The sequence below is a fragment of the Ailuropoda melanoleuca genome, chromosome 4, assembly GCF_002007445.2.
Source record: "Ailuropoda melanoleuca isolate Jingjing chromosome 4, ASM200744v2, whole genome shotgun sequence".
Classification (NCBI taxonomy): Eukaryota; Metazoa; Chordata; class Mammalia; order Carnivora; family Ursidae; genus Ailuropoda; species Ailuropoda melanoleuca.
The window spans coordinates 9,676,105-9,693,760 of record NC_048221.1 but is presented as its reverse complement, the minus strand read 5'-3'; the positions used below and the strand labels follow the sequence as shown (position 1 = coordinate 9,693,760).

Below are 17,656 nucleotides of genomic sequence, written 5' to 3'. Positions count from 1 at the left end.
CCACCCTCGCTTCTGCACCGGCTGCAAGTTCAGAAGTCCTTTAGACCACCCTCAGATTTGATGACTCCCCAGAAACGTTCACAGAATTCCCCACGCTGTTACACTCACGGTTACAGTTTATCCCAGTGAATGGTGAGAGAGAAAATCAGCTGAGAGGAGGGGTGCGTGGGGCAGCGTCGCCTCTCCCGGCAACGCTGTGGACAACGTGCATGGTGTACTGCCAACCTGGGACACCCCCCTGAGCCTCGGGGTCCAGAGTCTTTACTGGGACTCGGTCGTAGAGACATGGGTGACCACCCACATGACTGACCTCGGTCCCCAGCCCTTCCGGAGGTCAACTGATACCCAGAAGCTCCTACTCACGTTGTTCGTGTGCTCATTTGCTAGGGCCACTGTCACAGAGGGCCACAGACTGGGGGCTTCGACTGCAGAATAGTATTATCTTATAGTTCTGGGGGCCGGGAGTTCAAGATCAAGGTGTCAGCAGGGTTGGCTCCTTCTGTGGGCCGTGAGGGAAGTTGCTGTTTCAGGCCCTCTCCTGGGCTTGCAGCTGGCCATCTTTTCCCTGTGTCTCCACACTGCCTTCCCTTTGTGTGTGTCTCTGTGTCCCAATTTCCCCTTTTTATAAGGACACTGGTCATATTGGATTAGGGCCTACCTTACCGGCCTCATTTTAACTTGATCACCTCGGTTTCAAATTTGGTCCCACTCTGAGGTACAAGGGATTGGAACTTCAGCATATGAATTTGAGGTGGGGAGGACACAATTCAACCCATCAACCCATCCGGCCTGGCCCACGGCCCCCAGGCAGACAAAGACGCTCATCAGGCAGGACACCCCCAGTGCTTAGAGGCACCTCCCGGGAGCTGAGGGCAAAGACCTTGCCGTACACGCGGGCACACCGAGAAGCCCATTTTACAGATGAAAGAACTGCGGTCCGTATAGCCCACGTCCTGGATACAGCCAAGCTTGGGGGGGGGCAATCTCCTCAGCGGGGTCTTCCCTCCCTGTAGGCCTGAGCCGGGCCGGGCTCCCATTCGGGCTGATGCGCCGGGAGCTGGCGTGCGAAGGCTACCCCATTGAGCTGCGGTGCCCAGGCAGCGACGTCATCATGGTGGAGAACGCCAACTATGGGCGCACAGACGACAAGATCTGCGATGCCGACCCTTTCCAGATGGAGAACGTGCAGTGCTACCTGCCCGACGCCTTCAAGATCATGTCACAGAGGTGAGCCCCCCCCCCAAAACTGGGCTCCTAGGAGGAGGGCTGGAGGCAGTTCCAGGGGGCCCTGGGTACATGCCTGTCCTCCGTGTGCCCCCTGGCCCGGGGGCCCTGTTCCGCCTCCGTCTTCCTACGATGTGTCTAGGTGCTGTTTCCTGAGCACCTACTGGGTGCCAGGCCCGTGCAAACGGCCAGGGAGACCCAGCCCCCTTCCCCGGCAGCCTGCACCCACCAGGCACCTCGGAAGCTCATTCCAGGATTCGCGGGGGAGGGAGTGGAGGTCTCGCTGTGTAAAAGCCGTAGCAGGACAGGGTGAGAGCATCACCGGAGCTGAGGGAGAGCCGGAGGTCGCACAGGCTTCCCTGAGGAGGGGACATCTGAACACAGATGGCAGAAGTGCACGTGTGTGTGAGAAAGTGAGCGCCTGAGCGTGCAAGGCTGTGTGCGAGCGCGGGGGGGTGGGGGGGTGGGGTGCCAGGCGGAGGCACCTCGAGTGTGGAGCTGCAGAAGCCTTCCTCACAGCACCGCCAGCCCCTCACAGCGGGTCAGCCCTTCACGTGTGACACCCGGATTTAACCGCCCCTTCCGCCCCTCCCACCACCAGTGCCCCCTGGGGTTGCCGCACAATCTCCTGCCCCATCCAGCCTGCCGCGGGCTGTTCCCGCCGCAGCAGCCAGGGGGTGCCTGCAAACACCTGAGCCGGGGCACCCCCCTCACTCAGACCAAAAGCCTGTCTTCTCTGAGACCCACAAGGCCCTGCGCGCCCTACCCTGTGCTCTGCTCCGGGCCCTCCCCGTCTCCACGCTCTAGCCACCCTGCCTGCTCCTTACTCACGTCAGGCATCATCTGCCACAGGACTCCTCTGGCTCTTTGCACTGGCCATTCCCACTGCCTGGAATGCTGTTCCCTGACACCCACATGGCTCATCCCTTCCCCTTCCCATGGATTTTCTTACCTATCTCAGCGAGGCCTGTCCACCCTCTCTAAAATCCCAGCCCCCCACCATGACTTCTAGCCCTTTCCCTGCTTTATCTCCTAGCCCTGACTACCATCCATAGTTCTGTGGAATATTTTGCCTCTTTATCATGCTTGTCTTTCCTCACTGGGCTGTCAGCCCCATGGGGACAAGGTGCTTTGTCTCTCACTGCTATGTCCCCAGCCAGATACACAGCAGGCGCTCACTGAGTTTTTGCTAAACACCTGAGAGAGGGCAAGGTTCCCTCTGGGACCCAGAGCATAGAATGGAAGAAGGAAAGGAGGGCTGGAGCCAGCTCTGCAGCTCCTGAAGTGTTGGCAGAGGTTTCTAGAATAAGTCACTGGGCAGGATCACGGAGAGCGTCCAGAGAGTTCCGGGCAGGGGACGGGGGTGATCATTTGGCTCAGACCAGTGGACAGGCTGGAGCTACCTCATTCCCTGCCCCCCACCTTTTCTCCCTCAGCGTGTACCCTTCCAGCAGTCCTCCCCCACCTCCCCCTTCCCTGTCTGACACCCCCCCACCGGCATAAACAGCCCTAATCCAGCTTCCCAGTCTTTGCTTAGGCTGTGCCCTGCCCTCCTCGGGAATCCCTTTCCTCCCACCTCCTGCCTCCAGCTTTCTCCCTGCCCGCCCCCCTCGCCTTCAGCACCAGCCTCAGGGTCTGCGGAGTGCTCCACGGTCTTCCCAGTGCCCAGCTCGGCAACTGGCCCGGTTCTGGCATTCGTGGGTTCTCGATTCCAAAAGGGGGAACACTGAACAGTGTGGTTCCAGGGGCCCAAGAAGCGAGAGGCCGCCGCTCTGCCATCTTAGCCTGGAGGCAAGGCTCGTCCTATTAGTTCAGGACGGCTCTGCTGCTCTGACAGAGACACCCCAGAATAGCTAGAGTGACCTTAAACCAGATCGGAGGAGAGAGACCCTCAGCCCTCGCTTCCCTCTGTCTCAGAGGCTCCCGCACCCAGTCCTTCTAAAGGCCCCTCAGGCTCATTCCCACCTCCCTGGCCAGAATGCGGTCACGATTGCTGGCCGCCGCTGGGGAGGCTGGGATGCACGGCACCCAGCTGTCATCTCTTCTGGATATTGAGGTGAGAGTCACATAACATATTCGTCATTTGAAAGTGAACAATTCAGTGGTGGTTAGTACATTCGCAGTGTGGCACAACCACCACGTCTCTCTAGTTCCCAACGGGAAACACCGTCCCCATGAGCTGCAACGGCCACCCTCCCCTCCCCTGGCCCCTGGCAGCCACTAATCTGCTTTCTGTGGCTGCAGACCAGCCCGTCCCGGACATTTCATATAGATAGGATCATGAAACGTGGCCGCCTGTGCCTGACTTCTTGTGCTCAGCAGTGTCGTTGGGGTTTTTCCACGTCGTGGCACACCAGAGCTTTCTTTTTTATGGCCAGATAATATTCCACTGTGTGGATGGACCGCATTTTGCTTAGCCTTTCCTCTGTCAGTGGACACGTGGGTTGTTCCTACCTTTGGGCAATTGTCTAAATGATGTCGCTGAGAACATTCACGTACAACCAGTTGTTTGAGCCCCTGCTTCCAGGTCCTTGGGGAACAGAGGTAGGGGTGCAGCTGCTGGGTCACAGGCCACTCTCTGCTTAACCTTCAGAGGCCAGGGCTCAGGTTTAAAAGAAGGGGCTGGAGGGGGTGGGGAGCAGATCCTCATTAACTAATTCCTGCCCTGCCGAGACCTGGCCTGGGGTAGGGCCCAGAGACCTCAGCTGGAGAGACTGGGAGAAGCGTGTTTTTGTTTGTTTGTATGTAAGCCAGGCTCCTGGAAGTTGGTGGGGACTCCGACTCCCCAGGGGGACCTGAGGATGGCTTGGGCGTGAGGTGAAGAGACTGCCCGTGTCCTAACTGCAGATCTCACAGCAGCGATTTCAGAGCGCGGCACCCGCCTGAGACCCGGCCTGGGGTGGACACAGACGGGCACCATGAGCGTCTCATTAGTGGTGTGCTGGCCAGGACACCGCCTCGTACACACGGCCTCACGTCTTCCTCTTCACTGAACAGGCAGGGGCTTTCCAGCCTATTTTGGAAAAATGCCAAGGGCGTAATGGCATCAGTGACACGCAGATGGGATGTGAGGACGGGGAGCTGGGGAAGCAGTTCATGGGGCAGAGTCTCTGGCCCAGCCCTGAGCTTGCTGCCCTGCTGGGGCCGAGCGTAGAAGCCTGTCTGGTGTGAAGGAGAGAGCAGGCAGGACACAGAAGATGATGCCCCCACAAGGCCCCTGGCCTTGGTTGCCACAGTTCCTTCTCCGTTTGGGGGTGCTCGTTCCTCTCCTGACCCTGAATGCTCCCCCCGCCAGTTCTAGGCCGGTCTTTTGCCAGCTTCTTGTCTCTTCTCTGCAGGTGTAACAACCGCACCCAGTGCGTGGTGGTTGCCGGCTCTGACGCCTTTCCCGACCCCTGTCCTGGGACCTACAAGTACCTGGAGGTGCAGTACGACTGTGTCCCCTACAGTGAGTCATCTTGTTCCTTGTGCGGACACGGGCCCTTCCCTCTCCCAGAAGCAAGCGAGGAGGAGACACCTTGACCACACACACACACACACACACACAGGGCCAAGTCAGGACCAGGCATTTGGGAGGCAGCTGGGCCTGCTCCCTCCCTCGCACATTCTTTCCTCCCAGACCTGCCCCCCCAGTCACTCCCTGCCCCTCCCCCAGCCCCACAGGCTCTGTCCCCATCCATAGGGCACCTTCTCCCATTCTTGTTACTGCGGCGCACTAGCCTTGCCCCTTCCCATGTAAAAGGCCACACCCCAGAACTCTTCTTGGTGCATCTACCTGTCTCCTGGTTCCCTGGACCTGGACCTTGCTGCCCTCCAACATCTGTGCCTCCCTCCTCTTCTCACATCTCTTCCGTTTCTGATCACCCCTTTATAAGCCCACTCTTCCCTCTTACTCACTCCCCTTCTTTTATCAACTCCCTCTCCTTTCTCTTGTCCCCCTCACCTCTCATGTACTCCCAGTCCTGCCCCTTCTCAGTCCTAGAAGCTGGATTCCAAACCCATAGAGAGGTAGACCGCCCTCTGAGGCCTGGTGGCAGCTCTGGTGTGAAGGGCTAGGGGCATCTTCCACAGATACCTATCTCCTGGTTAGTGTGCCCATGATCATGATAGCACTTCCTGTCTGCTAGGGAAGTGCTGCCATGTTGGACTAAGATGGCCCCCAGGAAGCCTGAGGAGAGTAATCTGGGGAGCCAGGGACCTGGCTTTCTTGCAACTGGCCAAGGGGGGCCCACAAAGACAGGGTTTCTCCTCCTCAGCACTCCGCTCTTAACATGGCCCTTCTTTCCTGCCCTCACTGTCCCTTCCCTTCTCCCCATCATCCATTCCCCTCCTCTCCCTGCCAGCTTCATGTAGCCAACCTGGAGGTAGGGCCTCCGGGCAGATGGGGGAGGAGGCAGGGCCACCAGAGTGTCTGAATGTGGGGTGCAGGGGCAGGGGAGCAGGAGGCCCTGTGACTCTCCCTCCTCTGCCCTCCCACCCCAGCCTCCCCGCTCAACCTTTGATTTCTCCTCGCAGGTGATGACCTACGTGCTGGGGAAAACAGGATCACTTATGTGCTTCCATAACTTTCTTTTACTCCTCACCCTTTCCTTTCAGCGACGAGGCCTCCAGCCACCACCTGAGGGGGACGCCCATCTGATCCTTGAAGCCTCCCCACAGCACTGGGGACACTCTCCACCCACCCCCATGGCCGGGGCAGCAGGGAAGGGAGGCGGGAGGCCGGGAGCATTGCACAGCAGGGAAATCAGGCTGGGTTTGAGGCTCAGCCTGGCTCTGAAACTTGAGCAAATGACTTAAACTTCTCTGAGTTGCTGCAAAAGGAGGCGAGAGGCCAGGAGAGCATGCATGTGAAGCACCTGGCCCAGGGCTGGCCACGGAGCCTGCTGTATGGCAGAGTGCTGGATGTAAACTCCCCCCAGGGCAGTGGCTTCGTCCTCACCCCCCAGCGCCCAGACCCGAGCCTGGTTCAGGGTGTGCTCAGTAACGGTGCGGGTGCCCCTTCAGGCCAGCTTAGCCCGTATCTTCATCTATGATGGTGGGAGGGGGTCCCTTCCGGGGCATGCTGCCAGGAGCAGAGAGAACGTGGGTAAAGCTCTTTGCGCGCCCCACGCCATAGGCATCTACGAAAGAAACGGTGCCCACTTTTGCCAACTGCACGGAGCCTCAGTTTCCCATCTGTAGACAGGGTTCTGGAAAGACTGCCTGGGAAGGACCTAGCATGGTTCCAGCGCTTAGTCGCTGAGGAAGCAGGAGGCACTTGGTAGTCATTGCCTTTGTTGTGGCTACTCGTAGTGATTTTGCCCAGTTATTGCTGTTGGTGATGAAAAATCAAACCATGATGAGCACAGGTCTCCTGAGGCAGGCAAGAGAAAGGGCAGGAAACACGTCCCTTGGTCCAAGTGGAGGCCAAAGCGAGTGGGCACCATGCGGGCAAAGAAGCAGGAAAAAAGAGGGCGTAGGGAGGAAAGAGCCATAGGGACCTTCTGAAGCTGACCCCCCCACCCCCACGGAGTGTTGGCCGGGGCATGACCTCGGAGAGCAGGCTGGCCCAGGGCATGGGCAGCCCCAGTCGGACTGAGAGAGCCAGCCTGAGCCCTGGGGGAGGCGGGACACACCGTGAATGTGTCTGGGACATGGTGAGGCCACGTGTGCCCTCCGCAGGCAGAACCCAGGGGTGAGGGGGTGTAGCTCCTGGTTGCAGAAGAGGGACTGGAGTTCCAAGGGTGAGGGAAGCTAGGCTGGAGAACAGGGAGGCGGGGCACTCACTTGTCCCCCGCTGTTCGTGTTCGCTGAGCACTTCCCGTGTGCCAGGCCCTGGATGAGGCGCTGAGAAGGAAGCCAAACTCTCCCCTGTGGAACTCCCTGCTTGGGCCTCTAGAGAGGTGGCAGGAGAGCGAGGCCCTGGTCAGAGGTTCCTGAGGGGCCAGGGACACAGAGCCTGAAGGGGGAGCAGCCTGCGCAGCCATCTTGCGCTGGGCTTCAGAGGCTGGGGTGACCCCAGTGCTGGTGTGGGCGAGTCAGGGGTGGGTGCAGGGGCCCACCACAGGGTGGGGCAATGGGTGTGTGGGACTCCCCCCCCACACACAAACACACAGCCAGACAGGCCCGACTAACGCTGGATTTGCCTTGCAGCTGAGCACATTCTAACCGTGCCCCCTTCCTCCCCCAGGTGCACCCGCCCGCCCGGCAGCAGGCAGGGAGCTCCTGGCTCCTGGGCCCCCAGTGGGGGGGCTGGGCAGACACACGGAACCACAGGCTTGTCCCGGGGGAGCGTGGGAGCGTGTCTGTGCCCCTACCTGCTGTCTGTGATGTCCCCCTACCCCAGCCTCTTCCTTCTCTGCCTCTGTCTCCCCCACCCGGCTCTCTGAGGCCCAGGGGCTCTGCCTGTCTGCCTCGCCGCCCATCATCCTGTGTTCCACTCTGCCGCCCTCTCTCTCTCTGTGTTGGCTTTTTCTGGGTTGTGAGGGCCTGGGGGAACTCAGCTGGACCCTAGCAAGGCCAGCACAGAAAGGGAAGGAGTTCAGCATGTTCTCTCAGCTGGGGGCGCCCAGGCCCCTGGAGGCACTGAACCCCCTCCCCCTGGGGCCCTGGTTCTAGCAGGAGGGCAGCAGGCAGGTTGTGCGGAGGGGGGGAACCTGTGTGGCTCTTCCACCCCTGCCACGTCCTCCCTGGTGCTCCCCTCACCAGAGCCCACCTTCCAGCTGAAGCTCCCCCTCCCCAACCCCCACTGCACTGAGGGTGCCCCCACCCATCTGAGGGCTCCGTCCACCTGCCTGTTTGTACCCCCCCCCCCCGTCCTCTCTTGGTCTCTGTCCTCGCGTGTCTTCCCCTCCCTGTGACTGTCCCCCGGACACTCTCCCCAGAGGAAGGGACTTGGGGGCGGGGGCTGAGCTGATGGTTGGGGAACCAGGATGAGGAAAGAAAGGAAAAGGGGGCATGTTGCCAGATAAGAAACGAAAGCAATTTAATCTTTTTTTTCTCTTTTTTTTCTTGCACATTTTTTTTCAATTTGTTTTCTCTCTCTCTTCCGATGCTTAAAGTAGAAGTGGAGCAGAAAGGTAAACGCACTGTTACCAATGCTAACCCCTAACTCACACTTTGTTCTCACCTGTACCATACTTATGTGACCCACCCTCCCCGCTCGGCCCCTTCTTCTCCCCACCTCAACTGGGTCCAGTTGGTATCCCCCACCCCGGGTGTCCTCCCGGTGGGGCCAGCCCTGGTGCCGCCGGGCGACTCCACCTGAGGAAGCTCCTCTCTGAGCACGGGCAGGACCTTCCGTCTCTCTCTCTCTCTCTCTCTGCCTCTTTTTCTCTCTGTCCCTTCTTCCTAGTCCCAGCCCTTGCGGGGGGGACCTGGCCTTCTCTCATACTTATTTTGCCTCCTTCAGGAGAAGTGTGTAAGCATCCAGGGTGGGAGGGGAGGGAGGGACCCCCTTCTCTGGCTCCCGACTGGGGGCGGAGTGCACCGGGTGAGCCAGGCGAGCGGTCTTTCTCCTTTTCTTCCTGCCCCCACTTCTGTACCACGTGTCTGGCTCAGGGAGGCGGGATGGAGGGGACACCTTTGTTTTCCTTTTGGGGAGCAGATTCCTTCTATCTCTCGGGCTCCTGGTGGCATAAGTTCCTTCTGGTTTGGCGTTTCCAAGGCCCAGAGCTGTTTTGGAGCACGGAGCACCAGTTTCCCCCACCCCCAACCTCCATCCTTGACCGGCCAGGGGGGCCCAGCCCTGGGGAGGGATGTAAAGCTGTCCCCAGCCCTGGGAGGGCAGTCTGCCAAATTGGGGGCCAAGGGGCGGGGGTGGGCCTTATGGTGGGGGGAGCGCTGGGTGGGGGAGCGTTTTCTCTGGTTCTGAAACACTTGCGAAGCTGCAGTCAGGGTTTCTTCTGGGCTGTTTTGGTTAGAGGACCAGGGAGAGGGGGGTTGGGGGAGGTACAGGCCGGGTCAGGGGACTTCCACGAGGAGCACCGTAATTTCTTGCAGGGTTAACCTTCAGCAGGGGAAAACTCCATGGTGGGTGGAGCTCTTCCCAGCATTTGGAGAGGGGAGGGGATACAGGGAGGAACTTGGAGGGTGGGATATTGGGGAAGGTCCAGTCCTCCCCTGAAATTTCGGGGACATTGACAGCCCTGAGGCTGGCCATGGGGGCAGGGCCCGGGTGAGCCATCCTTGCAGGATGCTCTTACCTTGAAATTACGGTGGTCTGTGGAGCATCCCCTTTGAGGAAGGTGGGGCGGGGTCCCTCCAAGCTGCTCCCCTCCCCCTGCCCTCCCCCATCTCAGAGAGGCCTAGGCAACCAGCCCAGGCCCCGACCCTCACTGCCCCGCCACTCTCTCCCTCTCTCTTTCCCTGAGTCTCTCTCGCACCCAGCACCAGACACTCTTCTTACAGGCCCGGTGGTGGTTTGGATACCGCAGACCTGGATCTTTTCTCTTCAAGGCGGGGGGAGGGGCAGGGAAGAGGAGGTGTTGGGAGCTTGGTGCTGGGGAGGGGTCCTTACTGTCAAAGGCCCCAGGCAGACCCTTCCTCATCTTCTCCCCCTTTCCCAGGGTAACCTCTAACCACATTTTCCTCCTCCACACCCTTCTGACCAGGTCAGGCTCTGAAACCTCCCACCGCCCCCTCACACACACAGACATATCTGCTCAGGGGCCACAGAGCTGGCAGGGGTCCTGGCTTGGGGAGCGGGGAGACCTGGGCACAGAGGAAAAGGTGGACGCCAGGTGTGCTGGGCACGGGGCACAAGGAGATGGTGGAGCCTAGGATGCAAGCCAGGATCCCTCTGGTTCCTGCTCACTTCTGGATCCCAGACTCCCTTCCCCTTCCTAAAACAGGGTGTGCTCCTGGCTGCTTGCACCTGGGGCCCCTTGGGCCTAGCTGTCCCTGATGCTGTGAAGGGAGGGCTAGATATCCCCCCACCTAAGCCTGTCAAAGAGTGAGGCTGGAAGTGGGGGAATGAGGAGTGGTGCCTGTCCATGACCCTCTTGCCACTGGGGCTGCCCCCCAAGCCCGCACCAGGTCCCAGCCCTCCCTGTTCCCTTGGGGCCAGCTGCTATGGTGACAGACCAAGCAGGAGCAGAGAATTCACTGCAAACCCTCACCCTGGCCTGTCTGTGGGTTCAGCTAGCAGGGAGGTGAGAGGGAGGCCCAGCCATCCTGGATGGAGGGGTATCTGGACATCACCACTCCCAAGTCCAGACCCCTACTGGGTCAGTAAGGGGAGGCTAGGAGCAGGTGGCACTGGGATGTGACGGGGCAAGGGTGGGCAGGCCAGCGGTGGCCAACGAGATGCAGTTGAGGTTTTCCTCCTTTTCAGGGAATGGGGGGGTGGGGCGGGGCCCCCCACCTTTCTGACATCAGCGCTGCCTTGGTCCCTCCTCCCGAGCCGGGGATGGTCGCAGGTAAATCGGGGTCCGNCCCCCCACGGGACCCTCAGTCGGGCCTGGGCCTTGGAGTGAATTCTCTGCTCACCCCTCTCTCCTCGCCAGCACTAACCCTTTCTCCCCAGGTGGTCTCCAGCGTGCCTCCCTTGGAGCCAGGACCTCGCCGAGGCCCCCCACTTTGTCTCTCTTCCCTCCACGCAGCTCTCCTCCCCTCTTCCCCAACTCTCCCAGGGAGCCCCCTCCTTCCCCATGTCCCCCAACTTTCCCCCCGCCCTGTGCACCACTGTCAGTGTCTGCTGCTGAGCACACCCCATGAGAGACCTTGCTGGCTGGGGGCAGGGCTGGGCACCCTGGGGGAGGGGTTGGGCTTCTCCAAAAGCCCCTCCTCACCTACTGATTGTGTGGGTACTGGGTGTGGGGGGGCCACAGGCTGCATCAGGAACTTTGGGTGCCTCCTCTATCCTGGAATAGGGGGGCACTCCTGACACCCATAGTGGGTACGGAAACATCACTCTACCGTGCAATTTTTGCAGGTGGCGGGGGGGACAAACAAAACCTGTGTCCTGGTGTGGTTGGTGAAGGATGGGACCCTCGACCCTAGCTCTTCCATAGGGGGCTGTGACGATGGCGAAGGAGCAGGGCACTGAGTCCCTGGAACTTCAAAGCCAGAAGTGGCTGCAGTGAGGAGATCTTTCCGCCCCCACTTAAGGCACATGAGGAAGTCTGGGAGGGCTCTTGCCAAACCCTTTATCCCCAGCCTGTGGGGTCTCTAGCAGCCAGGGAAGGAAAGAGGGGCACCACCTCCTCCCCTCCCCCTACTAACCCTGCTCTTAATGGCCTCCAGGGTTGACATCTCCAGGGAGAGGGGCAGCTGGGCAGGGCAGGGGTCCCAGCCCGGAAACCCCCTTCCCATCACCAGCCCTACCAAGCAACCGTGACTGCAGCAGCAGGAGGGGACAGCCTGGCTACCCCAGGCTGCGTGACCAACTTGCCTCTTTCTCTCCCCCTCCCTCGCCTCTGCTTTTCCTCTCCCCGTGTCCTCCCTGCCCGCCCACCCGCCCGGCCCAGTCTTCGTGTGCCCAGGGACCCTGCAGAAGGTGTTGGAGCCCACCTCCACGCACGAATCGGAACACCAGTCTGGAGCGTGGTGCAAGGACCCGCTGCAGGCGGGTGACCGTATCTACGTCATGCCCTGGATCCCCTACCGTACAGACACGCTGACGGAGTATGCCTCGTGGGAAGACTACGTGGCCGCGCGCCACACCACCACCTACCGCCTGCCCAACCGCGTGGACGGCACGGGCTTCGTGGTCTACGACGGCGCGGTCTTCTACAACAAGGAGCGCACGCGCAACATCGTCAAGTACGATCTGCGCACACGCATCAAGAGCGGGGAGACGGTCATCAACACGGCCAACTACCACGACACGTCGCCCTACCGCTGGGGGGGCAAGACGGACATCGACCTGGCTGTGGACGAGAATGGGCTGTGGGTCATCTACGCCACCGAGGGCAACAACGGGCGCCTGGTGGTGAGCCAGCTCAACCCCTACACGCTGCGCTTCGAGGGCACGTGGGAGACGGGCTACGACAAGCGCTCGGCGTCCAACGCCTTCATGGTGTGCGGAGTCCTGTACGTGCTGCGCTCCGTGTACGTGGACGATGACAGCGAGGCGGCCGGCAACCGCGTGGACTACGCCTTCAACACCAACGCCAACCGCGAGGAGCCGGTCAGCCTGGCCTTCCCCAACCCCTACCAGTTCGTCTCCTCCGTGGACTACAACCCTCGCGACAACCAGCTCTACGTCTGGAACAACTATTTCGTGGTGCGCTACAGCCTGGAGTTCGGACCGCCCGACCCCAGTGCTGGTAGGGATGGGCTCCCCCTCCCTCAGCCCCAGGGTGGGGGGAGCACGCCGTGCGCTAAGAGCTGGGATCTGGAGGGGGCCCCGGGGATCCTCGCAGCACCCAACAGAGGCTGGCCTAAGCCGTTCAGTGAACTCGTTCCGTTTTCACAGTTTATGAGGTAGGGAGAGCTACTGCCATTTTACAGATGGAGAAACTAAGGCCCTGGGAGGGCTGGAGGGAGGGTGTTAGTTTCCTCCTCCTCCGAGGAATGACTCTGGACCCCGCGTTCCTAACCACTAAGTTGCACCGCCTCTCCCAGGGGCCTGTGCACTTTTAGCCCTGGAACCCTCATCAGCACAACCTGGATGGAAGCCTGTGCCCGTGAAACAGAACAAAGTCCCGCTGCCAGTATTGAGGGCAAGGGCCCCTCTGCAGTCTCTGCCCCTTCAGCTGCCCTCAGCCAGCTCCGAGCAGCCCCCTGAGCGCCGGGGAGCCTGATCCAGTCCAATCTCGTTTGCATAATGGGGAACTAAGGCCCGCACAGGGAAGGGGCACAGGGAAGGGACTCGGCCAGGTTACAGGGACCAGAGTGAGAGTGGAATGAGGATGGGAGGTGGCTGTGTTCAGACATCCCCTTCCTGGCCCGTTCTCTTTGGTTACTCTCAGACCTCAGGCTACACTCAATCAAATTTTTACTGCCTTTTGATGCTTTAGATGGTCTTGGGGGCAGAGAGAGGCCAGGGGAGATCTCCCAGACCCAGTGGGGACTAGGATATCCGCCCACTTCGGGGAAGATGCTAGAATGCCAGGGACCCCGTGCCTGGGCACACCATGGCAGGGACCTGGGTACAGGATGACCCTGTCTTGTATACCATCGTCCCTTCCAGGCCCAGCCACTTCCCCGCCTCTCAGCACAACCACCACGGCCCGACCCACACCTCTCACCAGCACGGCCTCGCCCGCAGCCACCACCCCGCTCCGCCGAGTGCCCCTCACCACGCACCCTGTGGGTGCCATCAACCAGCTGGGACCTGACCTGCCTCCAGCCACAGCCCCAGCTCCCAGCACCCGGCGGCCCCCAGCCCCCAATCTGCACATGTCCCCAGAGCTCTTCTGTGAACCTCGAGAGGTCCGGCGGGTCCAATGGCCAGCCACCCAGCAGGGCATGCTGGTTGAGAGGCCCTGCCCCAAGGGGACCCGAGGTGAGTACAGAGGCTGCAGTCACCTCACTGTGGCTGGCTTGGGGCGTGGCCACACCTGGTCTGGCCAGGGAAGATCCCACCCCTCAGCTTAGCCCAGACGCACTTGTCCGTCTCCCCTGCCAGAGTATGGGCTTTATGAGGGCAGGGGTCTGCAGCTGTGTTCCCAGAGCCCAGCAGAGCTCTCAGGGTACAGGAGCAGCTCAGTGAGTCTCCCTGCCCTGTCCCCTCTTGCAGCGCCAGGCAGACCAGGAAGGGAGCCCAGAGGAGGTGACTTGGGCCCCCCGGCTTCAGGCTGAGTTGGACCAGGCCCTGATGCTGCCAGTGGCAGTCCAGAAAGCAGCTCAAGTGCCAGGCAGGGTGGGGCCAGGACCATGTGCTCCCAAGTGGAGCGATCAAAAGGGAGAGTCTGAGGAGGCTTAAGGGAGAAGAGGCTTCCAAAATGGACTTCGCTAGAAAGTTTCATTTCTGGTAGGCAAAGATGGAAGGAAGAGGAGCCAAGAGGGGAGAGCTTAGAAGTGAGGGGTAGCTTATGTCACCTCAGAGTGACACCTCTCTTGACTGTCTGGCCCTCTTCATGTCCGGTCTTCCGTGTTTCCTTCACCTCTCTCCTCACCTACCTGTTCCCCTCTCTGTCATCTTGTTTCCCTGCTATGGCCCCTTTTTCTCTCCTTCCCTGTGGCTCCCTTTTCTGTTCCTGTCTGTCCCTGCAGGAATTGCCTCCTTCCAGTGTCTACCAGCCCTGGGGCTCTGGAACCCCCGGGGCCCTGACCTCAGCAACTGCACCTCCCCCTGGGTCAACCAGGTGGCCCAGAAGGTACCAGCAGCAGCTGTCCCTCCCAGATTAGCACATTTGCTTGCACACTGGGCCCTGGGTGGCCGGGCACAAAGCACACTGGGGCAGTAGAGCAACTGGGGAGACAAACGGGCAGGTCTGGGAGCTGGGACTGAGTGGGTCCCCTCCCTGGCCTACAGAGGGAACAGAGACAGATGGGGAGGGAGAAGGGGTCAGAGAGGGAGGGAGGAGAGGGGCCAAGCAGGCTGGGCAGGTGAAAAGGGAACATGTGAGAAGCAAGGTGGTCTCTGAGATAGCCGGGGGCCCCACTCCCACCTCACACAGATCAAGAGTGGGGAGAATGCAGCCAACATTGCCAGCGAGCTCGCCCGTCACACCCGAGGCTCCATCTACGCGGGTGACGTGTCCTCCTCCGTGAAGCTGATGGAGCAGCTGCTGGATATTCTGGATGCCCAGTTACAGGCCTTGCGGCCCATTGAGCGCGAGTCAGCGGGCAAAAACTACAACAAGGTGGGGCCTGGCAGTGGGGCCAAAGGGAGGGGGACTGCCCTGAGGGCTTAAGAAGAGTCCAGCCTGGTACCTCCAAGCTAGGTGGCCAGAAAGGAGAGGACTGATCCTAGGCATACTGGATCTTCCTCCTGAGCTGCCCTTGGACGGTCCTTAGAGTTGAGGGTCCCTTAGGAACAGGTCCTGCTCACGCCCAGCCCTGGGTTGGTGGCAGCTGCAGAAAAGCCATCTCTCCAGGGCCCAGATGTGACAGTGTTGGCATTAGGGAAGCTGACAGCACCTCGCTCTCTTTTCCCAGATGCACAAGCGGGAGAGAACTTGCAAAGACTACATCAAGGTGAGGCCCAGAGGGTTCCTGCTGGCCATGTAGGGGGTGAGGCAGCCCTCATCCCTTGGGCACGCCCCGGGCAACCCTGGGGATGGAGCTTGAGAGGAGGGTATGCAGAGTAGAGTCCCCCAGGGAACTGGAGGATGTGGGGGGAATCACAGTACCACCCCCTTGCCTGCATAGGCTGTGGTGGAGACAGTGGACAACCTGCTGCGACCAGAGGCCCTGGAGTCCTGGAAGGACATGAATGCCACGGAGCAGGTGCATACAGCCACCATGCTCTTGGATGTGCTGGAGGAGGGTGCCTTCCTGCTGGCCGACAATGTCAGGGAGCCCGCCCGCTTCCTGGCTGCCAAACAGAATGTGGGTGAGTGCTGCCGTGGTGCCCAGGGCAAGTTCGGGTGCAAATCCTTTTTTCCCCCAAGGTTTTATTTATTTGAGAGAGGGAGCAAGTGATCAAGCATGTGCATGAGTGGGAGGAAAGGGAGAGAATCTCAGGCAGACTCCGTGATGAGTGTGGAACCCGATGCAGGGCTCAGTCTCGCAACCCTGAGATCATGATCCGGTGCAAATCTTGAACCGTGGGGCCTGCCAACTAGGGACACCCTAGCCTTGGGCCTCTTGCCATAGCTGGGCCCCTGGACTGGGGACAGACGCCAGCCACATCTGCCCTGCTGTCCCCTGTCCCCACAGTCCTGGAGGTGACAGTCCTAAACACGGAGGGCCAAGTGCAGGAGCTGGTGTTCCCCCAGGAATACCCAAGCGAGAACTCCATCCAGCTGTCCGCCAATACCATCAAGCAGAACAGCCGCAACGGTCAGTGCCCAAGCCCTGGGCTGTCATCCCTGCCTCACGAAAAGCATCACGTCTTACATTGCATTGGGTTAAAGAATCCGAGAAAAGGGTGGGACTCATAACAACACACAGAGTTGTTCTCCATTCAAGCAAGCAGTACATTTCAGGGGATTTGTGGGGTCCCCCCAAAGCCCCAGAGCACAGGACACTTTGTAGTTTGCAGGGTTCACTCCTTTGCAGCTGCACTCGATTCTCATAGCTCAGGGAGGTCTGTCCCGTTTGAGACTAAGGCTCGGAGAGGTTGGGGATTTGCCTGAGGTCACACAGCAAGTGAGGTGGGGGCTGGGGACACAGTCCCTATGTGTCCTGGCATACTGCCTTGCCATTTGGAACTGCCTACAACTGATCGATGGTACATGGCAGGGCTCCCCAAGCCCCCCTCACCTGGGCCACAGCCTGGCTTCAGAGGTCCCAGTGGCCAGTGTGGCTGAAGGTGTGCTGGCTCAGGACTGATGGCACACCCCACCATGCCTGTCCCCCCCAGGTGTGGTCAAAGTTGTCTTCATCCTCTACAACAACCTGGGCCTCTTCTTGTCCACCGAGAATGCCACGGTGAAGCTAGCGGGTGAAGCAGGTTCCGGTGGCCCAGGTGGCGCCTCCCTGGTGGTGAACTCCCAGGTCATCGCAGCGTCCATCAACAAGGAGTCCAGTCGCGTCTTTCTCATGGACCCTGTCATCTTCACCGTGGCCCACCTGGAGGTGAGCTGAGGCGTCCCCACCCCCCCGGGGGTCCCACCATCTTCCATGTCCCCAGGCTGTATATTCTCCCCACTGTGCGTTCACCCACCCCAAGAGCAAGTTATGACCCTTCCCTGGGGCACCAGTCCCCCAACTCTCACCGTAACAGCTTGGGCCATTTGCCCCCAGAGATCCCAGACTGTCACCTGGAGCCCCAGGCACTTTTCTCATGCTTATCACCATCCCCATAGCTGGGTGTGGGGGCTGGAACGGGACTCCCTGGATCTGACTGCCCGGCCACCACCACACAACAGGCCAAGAACCACTTCAATGCTAACTGCTCCTTCTGGAACTACTCGGAGCGTTCCATGCTGGGCTACTGGTCAACCCAGGGCTGCCGCCTGGTGGAGTCCAACAAGACCCATACCACGTGTGCCTGCAGCCACCTCACCAACTTTGCCGTGCTAATGGCTCACCGCGAGATCGTAAGCTGGCCGGCGCTCCGCTCTTCTGGGCAGGCCCATTTGCTGGCCTGGCTTTGCATGGCATCCTAGAGAGCACTGCATGGGCAGTGCCAGGGAAGACCAGCTTCGTGGGCATGGGGGGGTGGCACCAGTCTTGCCCGGGGCAGGAGGCCACATGTCTGGTTCTTTCTGGTCATGGTCCCAACCTTCTCCCAAGGCACTCTGGAGAAGCAAGTTGGTGTCACCTTTGTCATCTCTCCTCAAGTTTCCCAGAGCATGAGGACGTGAGCGTGCCACCTACAGAAGGGCGGGGGCCAGCAAGCTGGCCAGGGGGCAGAAGGCCAGATGGGCAGCACTGGTGGTACTCACGGCCTGTG

At 60.3% G+C, this 17,656-nt stretch overlaps 1 protein-coding gene across 4 annotated transcripts in view; it reads left to right on the top strand.

Moving 5' to 3' along the window:
- Window positions 1-17,656, top strand: part of ADGRL1 (adhesion G protein-coupled receptor L1) — a 43,677-nt gene that overhangs the window by 17,615 nt on the left and 8,406 nt on the right. For 2 of the 4 annotated variants that reach the window (XM_034657895.1, XM_034657893.1), the window contains exons 3-14: window positions 1,014-1,227; window positions 4,563-4,672; window positions 8,265-8,282; window positions 11,673-12,473; window positions 13,340-13,654; window positions 14,365-14,468; window positions 14,772-14,957; window positions 15,253-15,291; window positions 15,466-15,649; window positions 15,976-16,098; window positions 16,622-16,836; window positions 17,130-17,300. In XM_034657895.1, coding sequence (XP_034513786.1) covers window positions 1,014-1,227; window positions 4,563-4,672; window positions 8,265-8,282; window positions 11,673-12,473; window positions 13,340-13,654; window positions 14,365-14,468; window positions 14,772-14,957; window positions 15,253-15,291; window positions 15,466-15,649; window positions 15,976-16,098; window positions 16,622-16,836; window positions 17,130-17,300 — 2,480 coding nt within the window. The remainder of the gene's footprint in view (window positions 1-1,013; window positions 1,228-4,562; window positions 4,673-8,264; window positions 8,283-11,672; window positions 12,474-13,339; window positions 13,655-14,364; window positions 14,469-14,771; window positions 14,958-15,252; window positions 15,292-15,465; window positions 15,650-15,975; window positions 16,099-16,621; window positions 16,837-17,129; window positions 17,301-17,656) is intronic. The other 2 variants (XM_019801570.2, XM_034657894.1) reach the window with 2 other exon arrangements.